Genomic DNA, 26,327 nt, shown 5'->3' on the forward strand with positions numbered 1-26,327 from the left:
TCTTGGCACGAATATCTTTGATTCTGTCAAGTCGTTTAACGACGTTTTGAAGACGTGAAATTAAGTAATGTCTATTGACAGAAGACGTCGATATTGAGATGAAAATACAGCTGAAGAAAGACTCGACAGCGGGCCCGATTGAAAAAAAAATGATTTTAATATTGATGCAGCGCTTTTTTAGTGAATGGTTTTTTACTAGGTTCAAAATAAGTAAAACCCAGAATAAGTTATCATATTAACTTGCATTTTGCAAAAAGGGGGAGAGATGTGGAAATTCAATATAATGAGAAAGTTACGTAGATCTCGTGAGTTTGTCTTATTGCATTGATAACATGTTTGCTGTTTACTTAAAACTTGTGATAAGTACTCAATTCATTACCATACATTTAAATGTAGTCTAAAAAATATATTTTTATGATGCATTTTTATTCAAAGCCGAGCCGATTTAATTTAGGTTAGCATAGCACATCTGAATTCGCAAAATCCGCAATGTTTTTCTAACATAGGCCAACATACAAGTTCAATTTCTAATAACGTAACTTCAGACCCATCAAACACCTCACTGAAGCCCAAGAATAGTGGACTATACCTCACAATAGCTCAACTTCAACTTTTAACATGAAATTCATAATTTCATCATGTACATACTCATACGCTTAAAAATCTCGAAGTTTTCCAAAACGTCCAACATAGAACAATACCATAAGACAAGAGTGATTGGCGTCGCTGAGCCAATAAAGGAGCCGAAACGTCGAAACGTTGAGGGAGTTGAGAGACGCATTTGCAATCTAAATTAGCTGCTTCGTCCAACTTGCAGACTACACAGTACATTACTTAATCACATTCTGTTTAAACTTCGCGCGTACTAGTCTAAAATCCATCACTTCAGACGACGCTATCGACAGATAAATAGAATTTAAGGTTAATCGACTTTAGAAAATAAAATGTTATAACGGTAAAAAAGGCTCCATCAATTTGACTTGGCAATTGAATAAATGTGAGCGAATGTTTTTATTATTATTATTATAGACTAGATGATGCAACCAATGTACAATTGAGTAAAATAAAATAGCGCCGATTTGCATTCCGAAGCAGTTATAGCATTGATTTCAGTTATTATTTTGTACGTTGCGCCTAAAGAAATACAGTTTAATTTATTTTACTAACGAAAAAATATAAAATCATATTGGCGTAAATTATTGACACACACTGCAACACGCTTAAAAAACCCCTCACATCAGAACAAGCATAAATACCAGATTAAATGTTTAATATATTCTTAGTACAGTCAACCCGAACTTGGAGTTTTTACCATGTGACATAATATGATTCTCCAATTATAAAGTTGGCAGAAAGAGTTTGCGCCACGCCATTATAACTTGGAATTTCAAACATGGAGTTCGGAGACCATTAGGTAAGAGTGTGTCCCGCTTGATGTGTTTCTAAAATGTCGCAAAGACTGAAATGTAGGCCAACATGATGAACATGATTTACAAGTAAAAAAAAGTATTAAAAACATAAAACCCTATGCACAACGGTTAAGTTGAAACTCAACCGTTGCCAACGAAAATATTAAATTTTATCTTTATCTTCTGTCAAATCCTTCTAAATCTGTAATTGGGATCATAATTTCCTTAGAAGTTTAAGCATATAGCTAATAAGTTTTGGTACCTAAGCCTAATAAATGAAATTCAAAACATTACTCGTACATAATATTAAAATATTACTACTGTATTTCAATGTGATGGCGACCAACAACTTCATGTGTAAGTAACGTAATGTATATGCCGGAAAGGTCAGATGTGAGTGTAAAGTGCTTACCTTTTTCGCCTCAACTCTTCATTGAAATTGTTAGTATACTGCTCCGAGGTGTGGTTCTGTAACAGATATATCAGAATGTTACTGTTTGTACAAATCTTAGTGGAAATGATAGTGTAGGTCTACAATGTACAACTGACCTGACCAAACGCAATCCAACATAACCTAGAATAGGTTAGTAGTGGGGTTATGAAAGTAGTCGTATATGTCTGAATGTATAGTTTCTGAGCTAACCTAACCTAACTGAACTTTGTAGTGATATGTTAATTTGTACGTGTCACATATGAAAACACAACTATATGCAAAAACGTTTCCTCCTTAATAGATTTACTCAGGAATCGTGGTCCATGGCTTATTATACTTCACGTAATTGTACTAATTATCAGCGCAGTGATGCAAATGTCGAATGTTCGTGTATTTTCAGTTATAGTGTAATACAAGTACAACAGTAATACATTCTGTTAAAACGATTTGTGTTGATAACGATGATAAAATGTTCCAACGCTCTGACGATATGGTTGCAACGCACAGCACCTAATTTTCTTTAGTATTATTCTTTAATACCTACGAGTGCAAGAGGTTTCCTTTATTTTAAAATCCAGACGATTACAAAGTGAACTTTACTCGCCAACCTGCTCATCTAACAAGCTATGCGTAAAATACATTTAAAATACCTTGTTATGTTTTTTATATAAATTTTTTTCCACAAACCCGACTATCCAAAAAACACTAATGGTATGTGAGTTATAAAAAATCAAGCAAGGCAATGACACTTATTTTTTCCTACAGTGACCTGACAAAATGGGCTTTCTTGCACTGATTAATAGTACAGAAAGTTGCTAATTGCTGCATTTACTTTTGCCGCACTCTTTTTACTTTTGCTGCACGTTTTTTTTTTTTTTGCCGCACTCCAGGAATCCAATCAAACAACACAAAACAACGTGCTTTTATTATTCACGTAATACGCTGGAAATAGGTTGGTAACACTTAAGGATACTACGACTACGATCAGCTGATGTATTTTTGACAGTAGGTATATGGATAGTTCCCTTTGACCTTAAAGGGCAATTTATGAAATAATGGATAGTTTTGCGCAAGGTTTCCCGTCATGACGAACATTTAAAGTATATGATTTTAGGGGGTGTGACTTTAAGTTTTCTAAAAAGTTCATGGCTACTTTGGGGTTTATATATGGATAACTATTCATGTTTAACAGTACATTTTTTGGTATAAGTAAATAAGCTAATAAGTACCTAATTAAAATTCCTGAAGTACGCTATATCAGGAATACAAACACAAGGATATACAGTAGAGCATTTTTCTGGCGATAGAAAGAGGATACAAGTTGGCGTTAACAAAGGGAAACCAATTAAGACCGTGTGTTGTGTACTGGCGATCCGATACAATAGCAAAAAAGACCGAGTAAAGAAACGTTTGGATGGAAGAACAACGTTTCCTACCTTTTATCTTCACTACAGGTGGACTTAATACGTAGGATCGTCGAAGATAACATTTAAATAAAATAATACACCTGTCGACAATGTTATGTTTGTTTAGAACAATTTTACGACAAAACCAATACATAGACTGTGTTAAAAACATTTTGGTGCTGCTAGAGACCGTTTAACTAACGAAGATTTAAATAAGAGAGTAAAAGAACAAAATTATAGTGACAAAAATAATTACTACATTCCCTTACTATTTCTGTCTTTAATTATTGCAACTTCATGCTAAATGAATCTTTAAATTATTTTGAATACAATTATTTTACAGACTTCCTGCTACATAAAACGTGAGGGTAGACAATCTTGTAAATCTATGTCTATTATGTGTCTGGGATTTAATTGTTAAGCATTTCTTTAAAACAAGGACATCTACTTACGCAAACGCAGCTTTTCGGCTTCCCGTGCAAAAGCTAAATAAAATACAAGATGGTGCGCGGATAGTCTAGTGAGAAGGATGAGAACTTGTGCGGAAGATCTTGGTTAAAATCCCGCCAATCACCAACTGTGCTGAACTATGCGATTGTTTAGACTTTTAGAGCAAACTATATATTTAGAAAACATAAATACATGGGTCACGCTAGTATAGCTTTCTATGTATTGAAAACTGATATACCCTATTAAACGCAATGCAATATAAAAACTTCATAATAACAAAACAGAATGATCCTAAAACTTAAGACTTATTTGAATGTATACAAAAATAGCTAACTAAATGTTGAAGAACTCCAACGTTTTATAATTTGCCAATTTAACAACTTCGGATGTAAAATCAAAACCAAATTACCAAAATGCCAAGTCACAAAAACCTCATTTTTAAGGTCCCCTTACCACAGAATGCAAAATACATTCGTTAATTTACCATACAGTTTTATCGGCGTTGAAAGTGTATTGAATGTTATTCTAAGAAATATTACATCAACTCAATAAATATCACTGTAGCTGTACGGACGCCGCACCGTCAGTCTGCAGAAATGCACGTTGTAGTGTTCATTGACCGTGTTCACGGACAATTAAAATCCGTTACAACTGGACCGGACTAGTTTACCGAGTACACTATTCTGCTATTACTAAAGAAAACAAGGAAAGCCTCCTGTAGTCTTCTTAGTAAACAAAATGTGCACACTTCACGAAATATGGGCATATCCTATACTCTAATACGAGCAATGTTTGCTTGTATGCTTGCTTGCACAAAGATCTCGAAAACGGCTCCGACGATTTTCTTCAAATGTTGTAAATAGTTCATTTCTGGCCTTAAAACGAGTTTCATGCAGTTAGAACTGCTAACAAAAATCTAATTACGTAGAAAAATGAGACTGAAAATCACATTTTTTTAACATTAGTCTTATGGGTTGCTAGGTAACCATGTTGGCTGAATTAAATAACAAGGAAAAAGTAAACAAAAGACTTGAAGTTGTAGCATGTGTTCATAATAAGCCAACTACCCACAGTATACCAACAAATTACAAATACAGTACAAAAGGAAAAACATCACTTGTTAATATTGAGCAAAGATTATACTTAAGATTACTCGATACATTGTAGTCAAGGGTAGCAGTGCGAAGTCTAGGATCTGTTTATGACGAATTCATTAAGGTATCTGCAATCCTAAAATGCTATTGGAAGGGAAGGAAACAGGTCCGTGACGTAGGAAGTAGTGAAGGAAGTAGTAAAGGCAATCATAAAATGCTATGGGAATAGAGGGAAACAGGTCCGTGACGTAGGAAGTGATGAAGGAAGTAGTAAATGCGAGCAGTCCGGAGTGTGGGGACTGATTATGACGATAAGATTAGGGTATCTGCAATCCTAAAATGCTATGGGAAGGAAGGGAAACAGGTCCGCGACGTAGGAAGTGGTGAAGGAAGTAGTCAAGGCGAGTAGTCCGGAGTGTGGGAACTGTTTATGACGATTAGATTAAGGCATCTGCAATCTTTAAATGCAATGGGAAGGGAGGGAAACAGGTCCGCGATGTACGAAGTGGTGAAGGAAGTAGTCAAGGTGAGCAGTCCGGAGTGTGGGATCTGTTTATGACCAATAGATTAAGGTATTTGCATTCCAATAATGCTAAGGGAAGGGAGGTAAACAGGTCCGTGACGTAGGAAGTGATGAAGGAAGCAGTAAAGGCGAGTTTTTCGGAGTGTGGGAACTGTTTATGACGATTAGATAAGGGTATGAGCTATCCTAAAATGCTATGAGAAGGGAGGGAAACAGGTCCGCGACGTAGGAAGTGGTAAAGGAAGTAGTCAATGCGAGCTGTCCGGAGTGTGGGAACTGTTTATGACGATTAGATTAAGGTATCTGCAATCTTTAAATGCAATGGGGAGGGAGGAAAACAGGTCCGCGACGTAGGAAGTGGTGAAGGAAGTAGTCAAGGTGAGCTGTCCGGAGTGTGGGAACTGTTTATGACGATTAGATTAATGTATCTGCAGTCTTTAAATGCAATGGGAAGGAAGGGAAACATGTTTGCGACGTAGGAAGTGGTGAAGGAAGTAGTAAAGGCGATTAGTATGGAGCGTGGGAACTGTTTATGACGATTAGATTAACGTATCTGCAATTCTGAAATGCTATGGGGAGGGAGAAAAACAGGTCCACTACGTTGGAAGTGGTGAAGGAAGTAGTCAAGGCGAGCTGTCCGGAGTGTGGGAACTGTTAATAACGATTAGATTATAAGGTATCTACAATCCTAAAGTGCTATGGGAATGGAGGGAAACAGGTCCATGACGTAGGAAATGGTGTAGGACGTTGTAAAGGCGAGCCGTGTGGATCTTGGGAACAGATTTATGTATCTTCGATACTAAGACTGCTTTCAGAGTGAACTAATGATTTTCTCCGAGCAAAAGCTCGGTCCCCAGGTACTACTGTGCTTAAGTCGACTGGTAAGGAAATTTGTAGTGTGGCATTATTTTTCAATCCTTGAATCTTGGAACGAATTTTAGAAAGCCTAGCATTTGGTTATCAAAGTATTTTTATATCAGCCTACTTAGTTGACAAAGTAAAAAATGAAACTGTACAGTGAACATCGACTGCATTCCCTCAATGCTGAAAATTAACATGATTTTTTCTCTCGTTATAACAATAAGTTACGCCACTTCTAGAACTAAATATTATTTAGTTTTGTAAACATTCAAAAAATGTGCATAATAATGATATAAAGGTGTAAATAATGCTAAGAAAACTCAAAACTGGACCACTCAACGAAACCACACAAGATCTAGCACAATAGGCTGCAAAAACACGTACAAACATACAGAAACTCTAAATCACTTAAGACCAAAACTTTGAGAAAATCTCGTTCAAGTTTATACACAGAGAACAATTTGTATAAACAACGTCGAAGAGCAAGAATTCCTATGAAGCTCAACTCAATTTGTCTCTGCTTGCATAACAGGATAAAACCGTATAACAAGCAGAAACGTACAGAGAGGAATAAACGACAATCGAACTAAGTTACAGTAGATGTTACAGTTACAGTTACAGTTGATTTATAATTTGACTAACCTAAGCTGTTGAGCTATTACTTTTAAACTCAGGAACAAGAGGAGGGAATAGATTTCTTCCCCTAAAATCGCCTAAATTTTGTGAACGAAGTGTAATACAATGTTGTTGAATAGATTGTATTTTTCATCCTCTTGTCCGACGAGTCACGAAGGTAAAAAAAACATACATTCGTGAAAAATAACAAAAAACTAAATGGCATGACATTTACCGTATGACTCACACAACGCAGTCAAGATCTTGAGTTGATACACTAAATTACCGTTCTCTTACCCTACGTGAAACAAAATTAAATTTACAAAATCAAAATTGTGAGAACACCGTTTGATCCGCCATAAAGGATATGACTTTTTTGACCGGCGGTGGCAAGTCAGTGCAAGACTAGCGTGCCTGTCCCCTCGGGTTATCGCGTGCTGCTGTCATTGTTTTCATTATGCAAGACCAACCATCCCTCAGTCACGGAACCACTAAACAATATCTTCTTTTCTTCATCAATATCTGGTATTTTTATTCAGACTGGCCGTCAAAATGTTAAACACTGCATGTATATACGCTGCGAGACTTTGGATGTTCCCCCAAACGAATGCCCTGAGGTCTGTGCTTGTATGAAATCAATGTCGGTTCTGTACACAAATTAGTTCTTTTGTTGATTGAAATAGAACATAGGTAGGTAAGAGTATATAACTACACCTGTGTGAACAGTTTTGTTATTCGTATACAGGTTCTGTCTGTATCCAATTTTTTTATTATCTTGTAAACCATGTTAAATTAGTTATTACTCTACTGTCAATTCCAAACAAGTATTGTTATGAGCATATAAGATTTGCAACTAAAAGTTTAACACGAAAATCTTTAAAACCCCCAACGAGTTTATACAATTTCGTCCCAATCTCATTACGCTCTGCGTAATCAAACCATAGACGTTATTTATAATTCAACCGTTCCAAGTCATTTATTATTTTTTAAGCTAAATATTTAGCTTACTATGATTAATGGATACGAGGTGACCCATGCGCCAATCACGCAGTTTAATTATGGTCACACCAAGTTTCCGACGGAAAATGAATCCAGTACAATACTCATAACCTTATCAAGATTACAATTGTTTGAAATAGTTATTATGTGAATAAAACTACTAATTTACGATGCATTTGTTGATTTTATACCAAACCCAAAAGGAGTGATTTACCTACCTCAATCAGGTCACGGTTGACAAAAAAGTAGCCTATTCAAAATATATTAAATAGTATAGTAAGTAGTATATACGAAGCCATAAAGGATTTTTGTAATTATCATTCAAGGTGTGATGTATAATAGGCTTTAAAATTTTACATAAATCGTAAAAATTGGGTTAGTAAGATGGCTGGAAAAGGGATTTTACATCTGAATGGCACAGACCTCAGAATTTAGTATCAGCATAACCCCAATGGTATAAATTATTCAGTATATAAATTGACCAATTATCTTCCCCAATGACTTATCTGAACCAAAAACCGATAAACTTCAAAATCGCCTTTTTTACAAAACCCTAGATCGGTTACAATCAAATTGACTGAAATAGTACATTCACACAGAAAGGTTTGCCATTAACAAAGATTGTTTCCCAAACTAATACAGTAAAACGAATGACCTAGTCTTTTCTGAGTCACAATCTGCACTTAAACACACTGTGAGAATTAGATTGACCTTAATTGACCCTTGCCTATCACGTTCAGAGTAATGGTCACCAACATCTTAACCCAACAAAAGAAAATCGCCCATCCACCTCTCTGAAACCTTGCAATGAAATAAAATAAGATTAAGATCAGGATATATTTTCTCAATTCAATAATAGACCTTTCAAACTGGAGACTGATTTTTAGCGAATCTCCCATATAGGGAATAAGCCATTACCGTTGTGTTTTTAATTTCACAGCTACACTTAAGTACCGATTTACTGAAAATGTTATAGAAATATTCTAAAAATTTCTATTCTGAAAGTACTACAATCAAAGTGCAATAAAGAACCAAACCTACAAAGGTTGCAATAAAGAAATGTACTTTATTCTTCACCTTTGATGGAATCTTCATATTCCTCTTTCCAACTCCGACCTTGTACACTCAACATTTGCCTCGTACAATATTGTACTTGTACATATATACGATAGGAAATGGGTAAATGACTGAATTATAAGCGTTACATATATTTTCAAGTTTTGAATTCCAAAACTCAAAGTTACTTAATAATTTGTACGTTTTATTTTGGGAGATAGGAATTACATATTCGTCCTCATCCTCATCGTAAAAACATTACATTTTGATCTAGTTGAACCTCTAACAAACCAAATAATTTGTGACGGACCAAATAATAGTATTAATGCAATTTTAACACCCATGAGGCAATTACAACATTGGCGAATCGATACACCATTAGAGGACTCGACTAGGACCTAACCAGTAATAACAAGAATTATACTGTAATTCTGTTAGGTTTGACCACGGGGTCGGTGGTTCCACAGTTAACCATTACAACTGGAACCATCAGTGATTGCGAAACCACGCGGCCGATTAACCCGGGGGCGAAATCGAAATCAGTGCAACGGGTGATTGGATGTCATTGAAATTAGTAGATGTCGACGAAGGTGTATTTGATTGAAAATAAATGTTTAAGCAACTCTTTAGAACAACTGGCTGCGAAGGAAGAAAAAAAATCAAGAGAAAAGTGTAATTTTTTAGTGTAGCCTATTAAAAGTCAAAATTGCACCACAAAAATGTTAACCGGTACATAAGATTGTAGATTAGCATATTACAGAATAAAATATGTTATTTTCTATTCATTTACCAAATGTAAACGGAATTGTCACGTAACAATTATACAGCGATGACAATGAAAGTCATAAAAAATAGATAACAAAGAAAAGATCACGCGAGTTCCAAAAAGCATTAGCGCTGGGAACTGCGGAGGAGATTAGGGAGAAGTATGTTGAATAATGTAAAGCAGCGACCACACCACCACAAGAGTAGAGGGCACAGTCCTCCCTTGCCACTTAACAGGAACAACATGTAAATGTATTAGTAGGCCTACCAGAGAGATAAGGTCAATGTGTTTATCATTAGTGCAGTAGGAGAGTTTGTGTCTGGGATTCAAAAAATTTTATGTATAATATTGTATCATTTACGAATCGTAGCGATCCTAAAGTATTGACGTCATGCCTTTTAACCTACATTGTAGATTATGACCAACTAGCAGAGTGTTCTTCGTACGGGGTTGGCATACCATACAAGTATAAAATGCTTATTGCAATTATACTCGTGCTTTGCGTTTTCAATAGGGGAGGATAAGGTTTAAGACAATTTGGTTCTTTATAGTATTCACATCTACCATAGCCATACTGTTATAAACTGCACCCAAACAATAAAAAAAGTAAAATAAAACCAACTTCTTTAGTTGAATCAGCTGACAAAATTATTTAATTCCTTAAATGTGAATACCCATTAGGTTTACATGGGAAACTCCAGAGTCACTAGGGCGGAGCCGGAAAGGATTTTTGGGAAAAGAATATGCCTCTATGTTAATCGGGAATGTGAGCTATCATCACACCAAATTTCAACCCAATCCAACCAGTAGTTAATGCGTGATTGAACTTCAAACAAACAAACATACATACAAACAAACTTTCACATTTATAATATTATCATGAAGTAGGATATACCATAGATAGAACAGTTTAGTCTATGGATATACTTTGCAATATGCATACGTTTTCAATCATAACATGACATTAAAAGAAAGGAATATTTGCAACGTTAACCAGAATTTACAAAGCGCACAGTTAAGCTTTAAAATGCGAAATTAAAATTGAGGCGATTTTTAAGAGGATAAGTTGTTTTGATATGTTTGGTACTGTAATCTAACGTTTAGTTGAATTGTGTTTCCTAATAATAATTTGGTTAACAGTTTAGTGGGTTAAGACCTGATATTACATTCTTCTAAACTACGGTAGAAATGGTATTCATTTTTTGCACTGGTTCATGAACTATTACAATTTATTTTTTACCAATTAAATCTTGTTACGAAAAAAATTTTACCCGAAACACTTTTGTTCCAACATAAACGTATTCCCTCACACAGCGTCACATAAAACTGCATCGCATCTGTATGTGTGCGATAACAAAGACCCTACTTCAAAGCATCTCCTCTGGTCGCCTTCCAAAATTCCTCGGATCCCTCTTATGATTACAATGGCGGTTATTTTCTGCACATAAATTAATCGGCCGACCAGAGGGAAGCGATGGCTCCGGATGCGCCAAAAAGAAGACAATTGGAGCGACTGAGAGGTAGATATAATCGGGCCGCTGCTATTTCGGAGCGCCAAGAGCGACGCGCCCGTCTGTACGGTACAATGTTATATTGCACACTGCTACAGACCGCGTGGCTACGGTCCAATCACTGTTCGTTCTTTTATACCTAAATAAAACTTTCTTGCTTGGCAAATCGTATTTGGGATTTTTCCACCAGACTTTACTTATCCTATGGATGAGAGTATCCATGTTTGTAGGTAGTTTGGATACATCGATATTTGAAGTGTTTAGAGTAGAGGATCTAAATTTACTTTAGGAACACAAAATCAAAACTTGGGTGTTATTACAAGTGTGTATGTTTATGCCAAGTTTATATGCGGTAAGTTGGCAGAAATATTCCCCAAAATATCGAACAAATCCATAAAAAAATCTGGTTTCGAATTAATCACGAAAGTCAAAACTACTGAATAAATACATGACGATCAAAAGATAAACTATATTACTTCGGTGCACAAAGTGGTTCATTCCAGCCTCGTTCGCTAAGAAGTCTTGCTCCATTGAAAAGAAAACACTTCCGAATCCTTTGAGCTAATTTTTGGCGATGGTCAAAAATGGTAAGTTTTGTAAGTTGAGGGACTTTTGCGCACATTTTCCATCGCGATTACATATTTTCACGCTGTTCCAGAGGGGTTTGTGTACTAAATCATGTGTCTGTACCTCACCTGAACACAGGCTCAGATTCTAAATCCCGAAACGTCGTGAATTTTACTAATCCTGGTGGGAAACGTCCGCAATAAATCCAGCATACAATTATTATGATTTGTTCACCTGAACTGTTAGTTACAAACTTTTCTTTTTGGGTCTGATAAATCAAAAGTTTGGTAATTATGAAATTATGAAGTTACGCAAGGAGCTCCGCATTCTGCAGGTTTGCGTGCGACGCGAGCGCCCACTTGCATACAATCTGACGCCTCATCTGCGCCCATTTGTCCGTAGCTTGTTTAGTCTTTGGCATTAGCATATTTTGTGGAAACTGTAGGAAATTGTAGCATATCATACAGAACTTTCGCGCAAAGCATAGCCTACGTCCTAGGTTTTTATTTAATGGATTTTTTTATATTTTGAGTTAACTTCATAGAATTCGTGTGGCTTTGGAAGCCAATAAAACAGCAAATATAGTTTCGTTTAATTAAACGTGTACTTTATTCATGATATTTTAGCTTTCAGAGCGCAATGAAAATCCAAGCACACAATTAAGTATTATTGATATAGATTTGGCTAAAACTCGTAGGCTTGTGAGTTCTAGAAATTGTATGGAAAAACACTCACAATTTCACAACCGTATGATTGGGTGCCAAAATTAAATATAAGAAGCGAGGAAATTGTTTCAATAACAGTAAAAGAGCTTTAAAATGGCTCAAATTGCACTCCCCGTCTTAATAAGTCTGTACTCAGCCAATCGTATACGCCTCAGTTTTAGAAAGGTTATATGAATTAATTGTGCAATTCGCTGTTTGCAAATAGTTGGTCACCGCACGATTCTAACAGCATAACTATAGCAATATACAGCAAGAATGGATCAAACCTAGATTATTCCAAAAGCGGAAAAGGTATTAGTAAGCAACAAGTGAGGAAATGAAAAAGCAAATCAAACAGCGATGGCAATATTACAGGAAGGCATTCATCACCAAACCAACGTGCAGTGTACGAGTTAAACGTCCCGTAAAAACTGCCGAAGACATCATAACCGCGGTTGTAACATTAATATCCGATACAGTATCGACTCGCGTCGCATGTCACGGTGGGCATCGATACATCGATAATGCATGGACACGCGACGATGCTGTCCGTAACGATACTGTGGTAGCGGTAACGATTAAACGTTAAACGATGAAACAACTGTCTCAAGCGTCGTCGTGCATGACACGGCACTGTGGCGATAAAATGCCGGCAGACTTAATATACGGCACCGTGACGTTACCAGGGGGATTCAACGCCGTGCATGGAGTTATTTGGTAAATATATCTTTGGTACCGTAGCTGTAAACCGTAAGCTACATTGAGCAACTATAATGATACGTTTCATCCTTAGGTAAACTATAAAACTTAAATACTATAAAATAATGTGGAAAGAACTTTCAAAATTAAAAAATAACCTTCCGCGTACCTATGTTTGCTCTTGGGAATGTTAAATACATTCAAACAAATAATGACTTAATTTCTAACAGTGTTTCAGCGAACATTAAGCTCACTAAGCCTCCGTAAACAATACAATTAATCTCTTAGAAACAAGGAATTACGGTTTCCTCATTCGTCGATATATACAGCCAACAAGCTGTGTAAACCTACGATACGCAGGTACAGAGCCACGCGGCGGCGACTCCCGTCTAAGAATAGCAAAGGTCCGATAGCACATGTAAGCCTATGTACAAACAAGCTATGGCTGGCGCCAAAATTACCGCGTACATGGTGATAAAAATACATTTCGTAACGCACACGCGTCTCAACACTAACTGATTGAAGATCTTTGTTTATCCGTAGTCTTACTCGTGGAAGGTCTACACATTGAAGAAGTCTGAAACCATAAACGGAATCATTTAAAATGATGCAATGCCAATATAGGTCTACTTGAGTAAACTTACACCATAGAAACGATGGTGTAGTAATGTGTAGTAATTAGTGGACAATTGTATGGCCCTTTATGAGGACAGGAAAATTTTAAGGTGCTGGAATGATTGTGAGATAGTAGCAACCGAGTAATATAAATTGATAAGAAATCTTCGTTACTTAATTGTCTTACTTAAGAAAGAGTACTTCAGCTATAATGGATTTCAAAAATTATATTTTTGGCCCGATAAAAGCTAAATCTAAACGGCCAATAATGCAATGCAAAACACTGTGGTTTATGAAGTCGTCAATCTATTGGTAATCGCTTTACTTACTTCGGCGGGATCAAGATCACAGATTTTTTATCTGACATTATTTAAAACAAGAAGTTTTTTGCTTCAATTAGGCCTACAGTACTTGATTTAAAATAATGTAAAACTGTTTGAATTACAGTCTGAATTTTCAGAATAAACAGGTCGGATGCAGGATGCAGGGGCGTTTCAACCGAGATAACTTAGTGCCATCTGCCACTTTTGAAGTTTCACTCGCCAAGCGCAAAGAAGAGCCAAGTGTGTACAGAGTTTCAAAGTGCGGGTCCAGATGTCGTTTCTGCACGGGCTACCCCGAACTAACTTCAACAAGATTACCATGCGCCCCTGTTATTGTTTACCTCCCTTCCGACTTCTGCAAGATAGGTATCGTGCATTTCCAAACTCACTCAAGTCAAACAAAGGTGTATAACGCGGGAGTTAGTGACACCTAAGTAATTGATTGAAACTTAACTAATCAACTAAAACATTTTAAATTGTGAGTTTCACTATTCAGGGAATTTTGATATGTTTAAGATATACACCATCGATCTCTTCCAGCCGTGAATTATTTAATACATGCCTGAAGATCTTTAACAACGGTATCTATAACTGTATTTATAAACTACATTCGACAATCTCGTGTTAGTTAATTCTGACAGTATATTCTCTTTTGGAAGTGATGGACCTTATTTAGTAACAAATTAAGCATTGCAAAACAGTTTCTACATCCAGAGGAAGCAACCACAACTGTTTTAAAACCCCCTTTAAAATAACCAGTACTGTATAATGGCGAATGCTATCCCGTATCTCCTAGCTTGTATTATGCTTGTTCCCGAACAACGGCTTAACTCATGGTAGCTCTCGCCTACACCTCATACTTCATACTAATATTATAAAGCTGAAAGTTTGCGTGTTAGTTTATTTGTTTGTTTGGAACTTCACACACTAACTGGTCGGATTGGGCATGGTGATAGCTCATATTCCCGATTAACATTTAGGCAGCTGCTTATATCAACAATTCTTTTCGCCTCTGCCCCAGTGGCTCTGGAGATTTCCAGGTTTACCTTATGGGTATTCATATTTTTAAAAGGATCAACTATTCTTGAATGGATATATGATGTTCGAAAGCGTTAAAAAGGGTTCAAGGTTCAACAACATAGTAAAAAAACTATTTTTTCCCATTGCGAAGCACGAGTACAGCAGCTTAACCTGCAAAGTCCCACACAAAACTTACAGCTGATGGGAGGGACAACTTGATGTGTCACTGCAGAGTCAATTAACAACTTCTTAATCTCTGATTTTCTGATTTTGGAAGTAAGATCAAACTATTCAGCAACAAAAGTCACCACACAATTTGTGATCAACTTGTACCCCTTACTGTTTGCCATTTACTGTAGTATCCACCTCATAATGAACGAAACAGCAAATTGTAGTTAAATGCTAACTTTTATAAAACTGGCTCATTCTACTTAAAGATGTTGTGGTCCAATAACACACGTCTCTTAGGACGTCCAATGTAGTCTTTCTCAGTCTTTGAGTGGAAAAATAACTTACATGAACACTTTCTACATTATCCCATCATGCAGAGGAGTAGTGGTCAGTTATAAAATTCCTGGTTTCCGACTACTTTTAGAGTACTCGGAAAATAGTAACAGAATTTAGAGTACTCATCTACTTTTACCACACAGTCCATTTCATAGAACATCCGAGAACGATTTATAAGTATTTTTTTTTGTCCCCATGTTTTATTGAATTCAATTAGGCCTATATTAACTTTGTTGTTGTTGCCTGTGTTCTTGAGTAGGCAAGATGTTAGTGTCAACTAGAGTGTTAGCGATAGCTTAAGAAGACCCCTGAAGATGCCAAACAAGCTGGTGAAATGCAGGTTGACACAAAAATCTTACCTATTCAAGAGCACAGGCAACAACAGCAACATGGATAATCAAATATAAATATTTTTTGCAGACGATGATTACTTATACACAAAGATAATTACTTGGACAATACATAATAATTACTTGGAGCTTTAACAATCACTGAAAATGTAGTCCAATGTCAAGCTTGGTCAACTGTTGTTATGAGTAATGGTACGGATTTGATGCAAGGGAGACTTTGCTTCGTACATTGGCTTAAGGTAAGATCTTAGGAAGTTTCACCTGTAGTCATTGCTTTAGTCACAGCTTGAGAATCTTCTTCAGAAAAGTATATAAAGTGGTCAGAATAGTCCTTACACCCAATCCTTGAAACCACTGCAAACATTGATTCTTGCCAGATCCTAACTGTCAAATCAATGCACATCAGCTAACCATGGAAAACACTCTACAAAATCACTGCCACTTACAGCACATCAGAAAGTAGAACAATTATCAACCAACCACAGCACATACACAATCAATATTCATACATTACTGATTTTCTATTTGCCTAAGTACTCTACATCCCAAAATAAAGGAAACCCAGAGAAACGCACACCTAAAGACAAAACATACTAGAAAAGTAAAAAAACTAATTCAACAACGTGTGCCATACTCTATAGAATTGATGGGTGTACTGTAACACTTTGCATGTACTGCTGTATGCCGTCAGAAGCCTGTCATAAGAAAAGACATTCGCTAAACTTCATCAACATTGAGATGAGGCGAAGGCACAAGATAACAGTTGTGGATTGAGATTGGGCTTTAAAAATATGTGAATTTATGAGTGGATGATGTAAATTTGTGGGTGTTAAAAAAAGGTTAATTGCTTATTGGTAGTCTAGTAGGCTATGAAAATTCCAAATGAATGAGATAGATTCAATTCCAACAACGCATATATGTGGCTTGAAATATCCTAAACCTTTCAGGTGCATACATATGAATATTATCCCAATTAATTCTAGTTCTTGCAAGGATAAGGCTGCTAAATATACAATCAGGAGACTTGCATTTACAAATGTAAGTTTCCTATAACGGCGCTTCTCTAAGAAAGTTTTAGGATTCAAAGGGGGGTGTGGAGCAAAAAAGGTTCAGAACCCTATAATTTTAATCCCAAGTCATATGTTATAAAGTATTAAGTGGATACGATCTTGTTCAAACACAAGTTTGGGGTTATTAGAGTTAAATTACATTTAGATTGCCATCCCACATGGTTTCAGGAATGCCAGCCAACAATTGTAAAGAAACGATCTATGGAAAACATTCTTAAAAAATTAAGTGGGAACAAACTAAGCTCACCGGTACACACAATAGTAAAATTTTAATTTTTTAACTGTTGCCACACCTTAACTAATGAACTAGCTAGCAGTGAGTTAATTTTAGGATACACAACTAAAACTTTATTTCAAAGAATGTCAATTAGTTAATTCTTTCTCTAGTATATAACCTAGAAACATTGGATAGACACCCTACAGAAACGTTTAGTTTAATGCATGACCAATGACACAATTAACTGTAGTAACTGTAAGTATTATTAACTGTAGGATGTGTTTAAAGAAGAATGTAGGCTAAATATTTATTTAGGAATTAAAAATTCTTAATATCAGATTATTTACAACCAGCCAAGTTTGACAACTAAAAAGATCAAAGAAGTTTAAAAGGTGATGTAACCTAGTAGGCCTATTTGGTTTAGAAAGAAAGCATTTATAAGTATTTAGTATTCAACATCCAATTCAACTCTAATCTTTCATATCTACTCAAATGTTCATGTTTAGATGATGGTTGACCAAGTAATTCTTAATGTTATAATAAAGGTACCGGTACGCAAGATAAAAAACAGTTGACTTATTCTCCATAAGTATAACATGGGAATTTTAAATTCACTTTTTTTTGTAATTTTCTCCGTAACCATTAGGCACACAATATTGCTTCAATATACTAAATTATTTGTTTTTTTAAGCTCTACAAAAATATGGTTTGAAAAGATAGGTATTGTGAAATTTTGTGTTTTTAGGGAAATGGAAAAAACATATTTTTACACCATAGAACCCCCCATAAACCCCTGTTCCCATAGGCCGATCATACTGGAATTTGAACGGATGGTGTTTTTGGCCTCTAGGGACCTCAAAACGGAAAAGTAAATCGGTCCGGGTTTAGGTCTTACCATGAGTACTACGGTAATAGCTTATTCCCTAAGTGGGAAATTCGCTAAAACCCAAAACATCAAAATAAAATTAGGCCTACATGTATAAGTTTTAAAAAATTGGTCTACTACTCCAGACAACTTAACAGTTAGCAAATCAAATTAGGTACCTATGCAATCTCCAAAGGCCAATTACTGGCTATCGACTTAATCTATTAAACTGACTTCAAACCACCAAGCTCAAAATTCTTGGCATGCGTATTCAATTACCAAACTAAATGCCTCTCCTTCATGTAATACCAGACAGCCAATTGAGCATACAAAGGCTTAATTATACATCCGACTGACACTAATGATTATATATTGGTAAACATCTGTATGACAAGAATAGACCACACTAACTTGTGTCCTTCCTCATTTTTGGTTGCGATTCAAAATAGACAAATTAAACGTTGTTTTGCTCTACATTTTACGGCCGTGTTGAAACAGAATTTAGACAGCAACATTTTTGTATGTTAGCTTATATTGAACAATAGATGTGGAAACGTGACGAATAATCACGAAGATAATCACAATTCTTGCAAATTAAAGAATCAGAATGTGCAAAGATGGTCATGTTGGAGGCTGTCTGTCAGGCAGGAAAAAATATAGGCCTATAGTGCTACAGCCAGTGTGGAATGAACTGCGGAATCAATCACCATGTAAAAAAATGTGCATGAAATGTTCCTCCGATAGCTAAGCCTATTGTTCTATTACAGAGAGATATCCTGTTTTGAAGTGAAAGTACTCCGTAAACAAACTTGTTTACTTAGGCCTATTATAGTAAAATTTATGTAGCTACAGGAAAATCTGTCTTTTAGTTTAACATGTTTGGCACCGATCACCACATATTTGCAATGGTCCGAGGTATACGTTTTTAATATTACACATAGACCAGGTGTCACTTGGCTAACAGTACACACCGACCACGGGCCAGTGATGCAGCAAAGTAAAAATCAGTTTTGCCAACTATCATATGACGTAACTAATCATCATAACCACAGACCAAGTGACGCACATATGTGAAAGACATCCCTGTAGACCACTGCAGAGAATTCAGGGCCTTCAAATAGAACATTACAAGATATAAGCTTTTTAATAGGGACACCTATGCCAATATGCGACGTCAAAGTACGTCCAGAGTGTATGCCGATTCAGATTTTCAGCGGTAGGAATTGCACTTGCATTAAAATGGAAGTGGCCGTGTGGCTGCCGGTTTCCGAGCCCGCGCGCAGGAACCTGCCTACCAGAATGAATTCTTCATTCTGGTTGGGTTCAGATTTAGATTTTGCTCGTACACACACTATTTAATCAAATAAATTTTGTTTTATAGCAAAATATTTAATTTATTAAATCCTTAATTTTTAGGGTTAGGTAGCCTACCACTAAACGTTCTTCAGGAAAATTGTTTTGTTTGTGTAGGTTACACAAGTTTCTTACAATACGATGTCCAATTTTAATAAGTGTCGGTGGTTTCGGACTCCATTCAACGCAATATAGAAAGAAACTTTATAATTTTTAGTCATGGGAAAAGAGATATAATATCATGAACACCATTTTTCACTAGCAGTAACTTCACAACATTTTCAGACGTTATAATTTTACTCACTAATTCCTCATACAACAATTCCATAACAAATACTGACTTGCTTCTTCGCTAACCGAGTAAGTGGGCATACCAGTGGCGTATTTCCTGCAACTTGCACTGTGACCACCAACAAAATATTTGACTCAGATTAACCACACGCCGAAAATCTCAATCTGATTCTGAATCAGCGTGCACTCTGGACATACCGTCAGTCTATTTCAATGTGACCAGCTTTTGCATAACTTATGCGATAGCAGTCTATGGGTATAAACCGGCTGTCACATATGTGCGTCGCTGGTCCTATTATGTTAGTCCCCCAACTTATTCAAGTTTATCCCGCCCCTCATCTTCAAGCCAAAATCATCAAAATCGAATACAAATTATCCAAGTTACAGGTTTATGGACGTATATTAAATTTTTACAAATAGCCTTGTGTTTTTGGCCTCTAGGGACATCAAAATTAAAAAGTAGGCCTATATCTGTCCTGGGTCTAGGTCTTACCATGCCAATTACAGTAACAGCTACTTCCCTATTAGGAAATTTGCTAAACCCAAGGCTCATTAGGCCTACCAATGAACCCTTTCATGCAAACTGATTATTAAACTCTTAGTCTATAGACTTGAATATGAACTGACAGTCAATTTAATTTTAATCAAGAAGCAGTTTTCTTTAGGAATTTTAAACTATGCTGGGCCTTAAAAATTGAAATGGCTCACAGCGCTGAGGACCTTTTTCATGAAAATCCTATGAAAAAGATTATTTCCAGGCGTAGAAAGGTTGTTATTAAAGTTTTTGGGGAATTGAATGATAGCGAAGGGACATTTATACAAACTAGTGTACATTTTGCTCGAAATCGAGCAATTGCAAAGAATTACAGGAGTTATTTACAAACAAATTACTTGGTTGAAAACCTATAACAGTCATAATTTCCAATGATTTTAAAAGAGCAAAAGAGCCAACTAAAATATTATCAACCAATGGAAATACTTACAATTTACATAACAGTCCTTTTCCATTTTAAAGGGTGAATTTTTAACAATCAAACTGTCCATGGACGGGAAAAGGTAGGCTTACAATTTAGGGTCAACGTAAAAAGGCTGTGGCTTAATAAAAGGTAGCTTTTATTACGTACCGTACCTAAGTTATTTAGCCAATTTGTAGACAATAAGGTGTAGGCTACTTTAAACTCTACAGAACAGAGTTAGGCAAAAACTGGCAGAACTCTGAAATGGTGTTATTTATCATAGGCTTAGTCATATGCCAAATCCTTAAAATAAAAATTTAATAACTAACTTATATCATTAAACACAAACCAACATCCAAAACTATACACATTTTTAATACAACTTCGATAATTTACACATTGACTGTTTACAACATATCTTTTTCTTCTCTCTATTAATTTTTGCTTCGCAACGGGAAAAAATTGTTTCATAATTATTGAAATAGATTTATAATAATCTATCATAAAGTTTAAGATTAAATAAACCTACCACATAGTTGTTTTATTTTTTTATCAGCTGTCTAAAATTGTGAAATAGGCATTTGACAGTTCTGGTTGTTTACATTCAAATGTCAAAGCAAATGTAAACATTGTGAATTTTCTTATGCTTCCATGGAGACCAATTATTAATATTTAATTTCTGACAACAGCTGGAGTTTCAAAACAATTTTTGTTTCCCATGTTAATCTTATGGAGGAATACGAAACTTTAAAGGGCCCCAGGGCCTCACTCTCTAATTATTTCCCTAAAAAGAAAGTTTCCTGCACAACTTCACGTTACGCTCTTTCCAATGACACCAAAAACATGTCAATCGGTTCAGTAGTTTCGGAGGAGTAATTGTCACAAAATTCCTGCTTGCGTATTAAATAAGTACGAGAGGTCGTCCAGTGGTCGAAACTCGACCAAAAATATGTAATGTACCCACTTCTCTATTTTCACCCCCACACTGTAAATAAAACATGTGATTGGAGTTTCTTCCATTTGTTTTGATTTCTTGTTTATATTTCGTTGTTATTTCGTCACCAGCATGGCAACGCATAAGATCCATGTTAATTTTTTCAAATCTTTAAACTCATTTTTTGTGCTTATCTTTGAGCCTATTTAAATTTATAAATGGATTCTGCACACCTACACGAAAATAGCTTTCTAACGGTATGCGTAGATTTTCCCTACGATGCACACGAGCTGAGAAAAAAGGTTTTAAAGAAACATGCTTGCCTATTAATATATAGATAGATAGATAGTAAGGAGAGAACATTAACTTACTTCCTTACATTTCTATACCCTACACAAATGGGCTCATAGTGTTTGACGTGTACATTTAAGACTACACCCTGTTGTTTAAGACTTCAAGTACCTATTGAAACAAACATGCCCAGTACCGCATGATAGCGGATCAGTGAGGGCAATCATTCTTACTACGGACGACAGGTAGGATATAAGGCTTATTACTGGACATAATTAAGGGCGACCTTACTACAGACCGATGTACATTAGCCAAATGGTATTTTACTATCAAACTAATATTTTTTCATGGCATAGTCTATGAAATCATGTTCTACGGGCTGACAGTATTTAGTGGCCAAACTAAATGATCGAAAAAGTAAACAACAACAAAATTAATGTTGGTAAGAATTTGATTCTTGACATTAACTAATTAGGCTGTAATAGATTTGAAACCGATGCAAAAAATCAAGTAAAATCATGTTGACCGTAGATTAAATAAATTAGCAGCTTAAACAATGTAAAAATCTTGTGGAATAAGGAACTTCACAGAGCCTAAGGTCCCTTTCTAAGTAGGCATCAGGACTATGCTAGAGCAACAACCAAATTTCAAACCAATGTATATGCACAGGAACGTCGTTAGTGGACAACAGGAGCAAAGCTATGACAGCGTGAGTTGAGAATAGCTATTTAAAAATTTCGTCCCATTTTCTAGTTTTCTGGCTGCTGTTGCTCGGGAGGTGTTGCTGCTGTTGCCGGTGTAGCTAGCAAAACTTTTAAACGCTCCCGGACAGGCGGTGCACACATCCTCAGCAGGAGTGGCTGTTGTGTTCTTTTGTTGAGTAGGATTTTCCCATCACGTACTTAGGATTATGCATTATGTCTGAGGAAGAATGCACTGCTTCAAGGCAAAAGTATCCTTCATTAGGTATGGAACATGTGACACATACATTACATGAGTTACATGCAACGCAAGCCAACGTAGGACGCCGAAAACAACAACAATCTGACGATTTAAAAAAGCGTTCCGCTTGTGTCGCTGCTTTCTCCACTCTCCTGTCGCTCACGTAGAAAGCGGCCTAACATAACCTAAAATAACTAAGCTTCAAGAGCGGCAAAGCCCATCTTTGGCAGACTGATTTTTTTTTTTAAAGGTTGTCAGACACTGTTAGCATGTTATTTGTCCATCCACCCAGGCCTTTTGAGATTGGATTGTATCCAATAAATAAAGGGTTGAGCTGGTTCAGTACAAGCGTTAACTGTACGTATTGAAAAAATCTGGGGTTGAATCTAGAAGGCAAACCTAAAGTATACCTAACAATAGGCCCTAAATCGGTATTTTTCTTTAGCCTAAGTTAATCTCGAGGATAGAAATCACTTTCTCACAATAAGTACATACGGTATTAGACAATAAATTTTAAGCTACTGGGACCTCAAATATTTTAATTACTGGGTCTGAAAAAGGGTTGCTCAAAACGCCGCTACAACCCATTGACACCACTTTAACGGCAAAAGTTGAAAATAAGATCAATTTGAATTAAACTGCAGATACATTTTACTTATTCCACAGTCTGAAAGTGAATAGGTCATAGCCAACAGAAGTCAATGAGTTTGAAATTAATGTTCTCATTATGTTATTTACATGCTAACTTACTTACGTTGGGCCCTAACAGTTTTATTTACAACCAACGTAACTTAAGTTCTTAATAGTAAGTTAAAGAACCATCCGACAACTCACACTGTAAGTTACATTTGATTTAACTTTAATATGTGTAAGCTAAGCTATTAGACTATTTATTGCAATAGTTAAAAGGTAGCGAGCCGTGCCGGACTGTGTTATTAAATCATTAACTTAGGCCTATACCTGCCAAGAAAGTTATTAAGACAAAACAACAATGCATTTCATTTTTAAAATATATCTAGACCTACAGTTTATACAGGTCAGCACCATTGTTTAAAAGGCCTCTAACAACCTCAGTTAGGCCTAATTGTGTAAACCTGTCAGGTACAGTTTCTTTACTAGGTACACAATGGGGGGATACAATGGGCTAGGTACACTAAAATCAATTGAGACTATCGATTCGATTGGTAAACTTTCATGCGATTTTTTGACCATCAGCAAGTTTGGTTGGTTAGGTTAGGTTTTGATAGTTTAATTTTATAATAGGCCTAGATATGTTCTAAAATTTCGATTATTATCAATATTTTAAATTTGATAACTTAACTTAACTTCCAATCGATAGGTACTGTATTAAGTTAGCATAGCCTAGTTAAGAAACTGTACCCCTGTGTAAATACTGTAGTCTACATTTGAAACTGAGAAATAGGCTGACATTCTCTATGGTAATCCATGTTAACGTGTTAGGCCTAAGTTACGGGAAAAATTGCCTTTGGCAACATGTTAGTTAGGTTAAGGGAAGTAACCATATTACACAACTATTTTGTGTTTACTTACTAGAGTGGATGTAAAAGGCAATTTGAAAAGTGGCCGACATTCATTTTTAGAGTCTCTTTTTCATGCATTCTTAAGCATATAGATACAATGTAACCACATTAACATTTAATTCAACTAGGCCTAAAACTTTAAAATGTGATTGAAGGCGGGAGACCGGGGGCTAGGCATAGGTTGCAAAATTGGCCAAGTCCAACTTCAAACATGAAATGCACACATATTAACAGTTTAAACCAAGACTTAATATAGAGATAATAACTCACCCTGCTTGAATCTAACTCAGTTCGAGGTCTCTTAGCCATGCCTTCGCCGTTGTACGCCATGACGACCTAAACACAAACGAGACACCGACAAGAGGACTGCGATTAAGACTATGGCGAATGGCGATGCAACCAGTGAGAGAATGAAGCTTACGGGTAGCAGGGCAGCCAACAACACAAATAGCAGAGAAAATTCACGCATGTGCAGTGGCAAAGAGCAGTTCGAACGATCTCAACCTGTGTTTTATACTATATAAAGTTGAATTAGTCGTTTGGTTTTTGACCGTTTTATTCAAAATTACTGAGATCAATTGTATGTACGGATGATACTGAATGATTCTGTTTTGACTGTTTTATTTACATGTGAAATACAACATATGATATAACAATAAAATAAATAAATAGAATTACAGTAGGTACATGTTGTAGGGAAAAGAGTTTTAAGTGGAATAAGTGGCTTCTACACCTTTTCCATTTTTATTTGAGAAACAGTTATGTTTATTTGAGAACATAATAAATTGTACTTGAGATTAGTCAGATATATTTTAGAAAACATCAAATGAGGATGAAAACAGTCAGTTGTATTTGAGAAGGCATCGAAATAATTTAAGAACAGTAAAATGTATTTAAGAAATGTTTAAACGTATTTGAAAACTTGTGATTTATTAAACTCAAAATTAAGCTGATTACTTCCATATCTGTTGGCACAAACTTTTTCGATATATCGTTTGGTTAGTTAGGTTGGTTATGTTAACCTTGCCTAACTAACCAAACGAAATATCGATCGATATTTTCATTCGGTTGTTTGTGCCAACAGATATGGAAGTGTACCCACATTTGATATTTTTCTTAAATACAATAATTAATCGTTCTCAAATACAATTAATAACTTCTGAAATAAATGTGGGAAAGGTGTAGAAGAGATAGAACATATACTTTTACTTTTTGTAAAAGTAATACGTTTTTAACAACTGTAGTCTAGTTTTATTTTCGAGTAATATTGGATTGTGTAAACAAGTGTTTCAAAAACTGATACACATTCTAAAATCGATCAAGGAGTGTTGCCTTGCATCGATACTGCATGGAAATGCAAATGAGTTTAAAATTCACCTCTGATTTTTCCTACGTTTAGTAGAAAAATATACTTTACAATCCAACATTTAACTTACCCGTATTTTTCTTATGAAATTACAATGAAAGTAATTGCGTGATCATAAACATCGACCTTAATACTCGTAACTTAATAGTCCTTCCTTATGCACTAATTATACTTGTCGATTGGCTTGTACACAACTAAAATGGGGTACCTTTGCGGTACCTTTTGACCGAATATTATGAGTAGTATGAGGACTAATATTGAACGATTCGGGGAACTATGTAGGCACGTTAAGGTCGGTCTGTTAGACCCATAGAGCACAGCTGGTTAGACCTCTGATGTGTGGGACATTATGATAATAGACTATTATAGCAATTACAACTATATTAGCTGTGAATTTTGAAATAGAGGGTTCTTATTTTAACGTAACTACTTAAAAAGGTGACACAATATACTTAGCAGTTTTTTAGCGAATTTCCCATATAGGGAATAAGCTATTACCGTAGTACTCATGGTAAGACCTGGACGCGGGACCGATTTTTTTTTTCGTTTTGAGGTCCCTAGAGGCCAAAAACAGAATCCGTTCAAATTCATAT

At 35.8% G+C, this 26,327-nt stretch overlaps 1 protein-coding gene across 5 annotated transcripts in view; it reads right to left on the bottom strand.

Annotated features, from left to right (window-relative positions):
* The window catches only part of LOC128999855 (heterogeneous nuclear ribonucleoprotein L-like), a 225,008-nt gene that overhangs the window by 192,698 nt on the left and 5,983 nt on the right, over positions 1–26,327 (bottom strand). For 3 of the 5 annotated variants that reach the window (XM_054426571.1, XM_054426570.1, XM_054426573.1), the window contains exon 2: positions 1,822–1,877. The exons of 1 other annotated variant lie outside the window; for it this stretch is intronic. In XM_054426571.1, the coding sequence (XP_054282546.1) occupies positions 1,822–1,877 (56 nt within the window). Of the gene's footprint in view, positions 1–1,821; positions 1,878–24,638; positions 24,756–26,327 lie in introns of those variants that run through there. One more of the 5 variants, XM_054426572.1, reaches the window with a different exon arrangement.

The sequence above is a fragment of the Macrosteles quadrilineatus genome, unplaced genomic scaffold (assembly GCF_028750875.1).
Source record: "Macrosteles quadrilineatus isolate MER2022 unplaced genomic scaffold, UCM_ALF_1.0 Scaffold_8__2_contigs__length_117827958, whole genome shotgun sequence".
NCBI lineage: Eukaryota > Metazoa > Arthropoda > Insecta > Hemiptera > Cicadellidae > Macrosteles > Macrosteles quadrilineatus.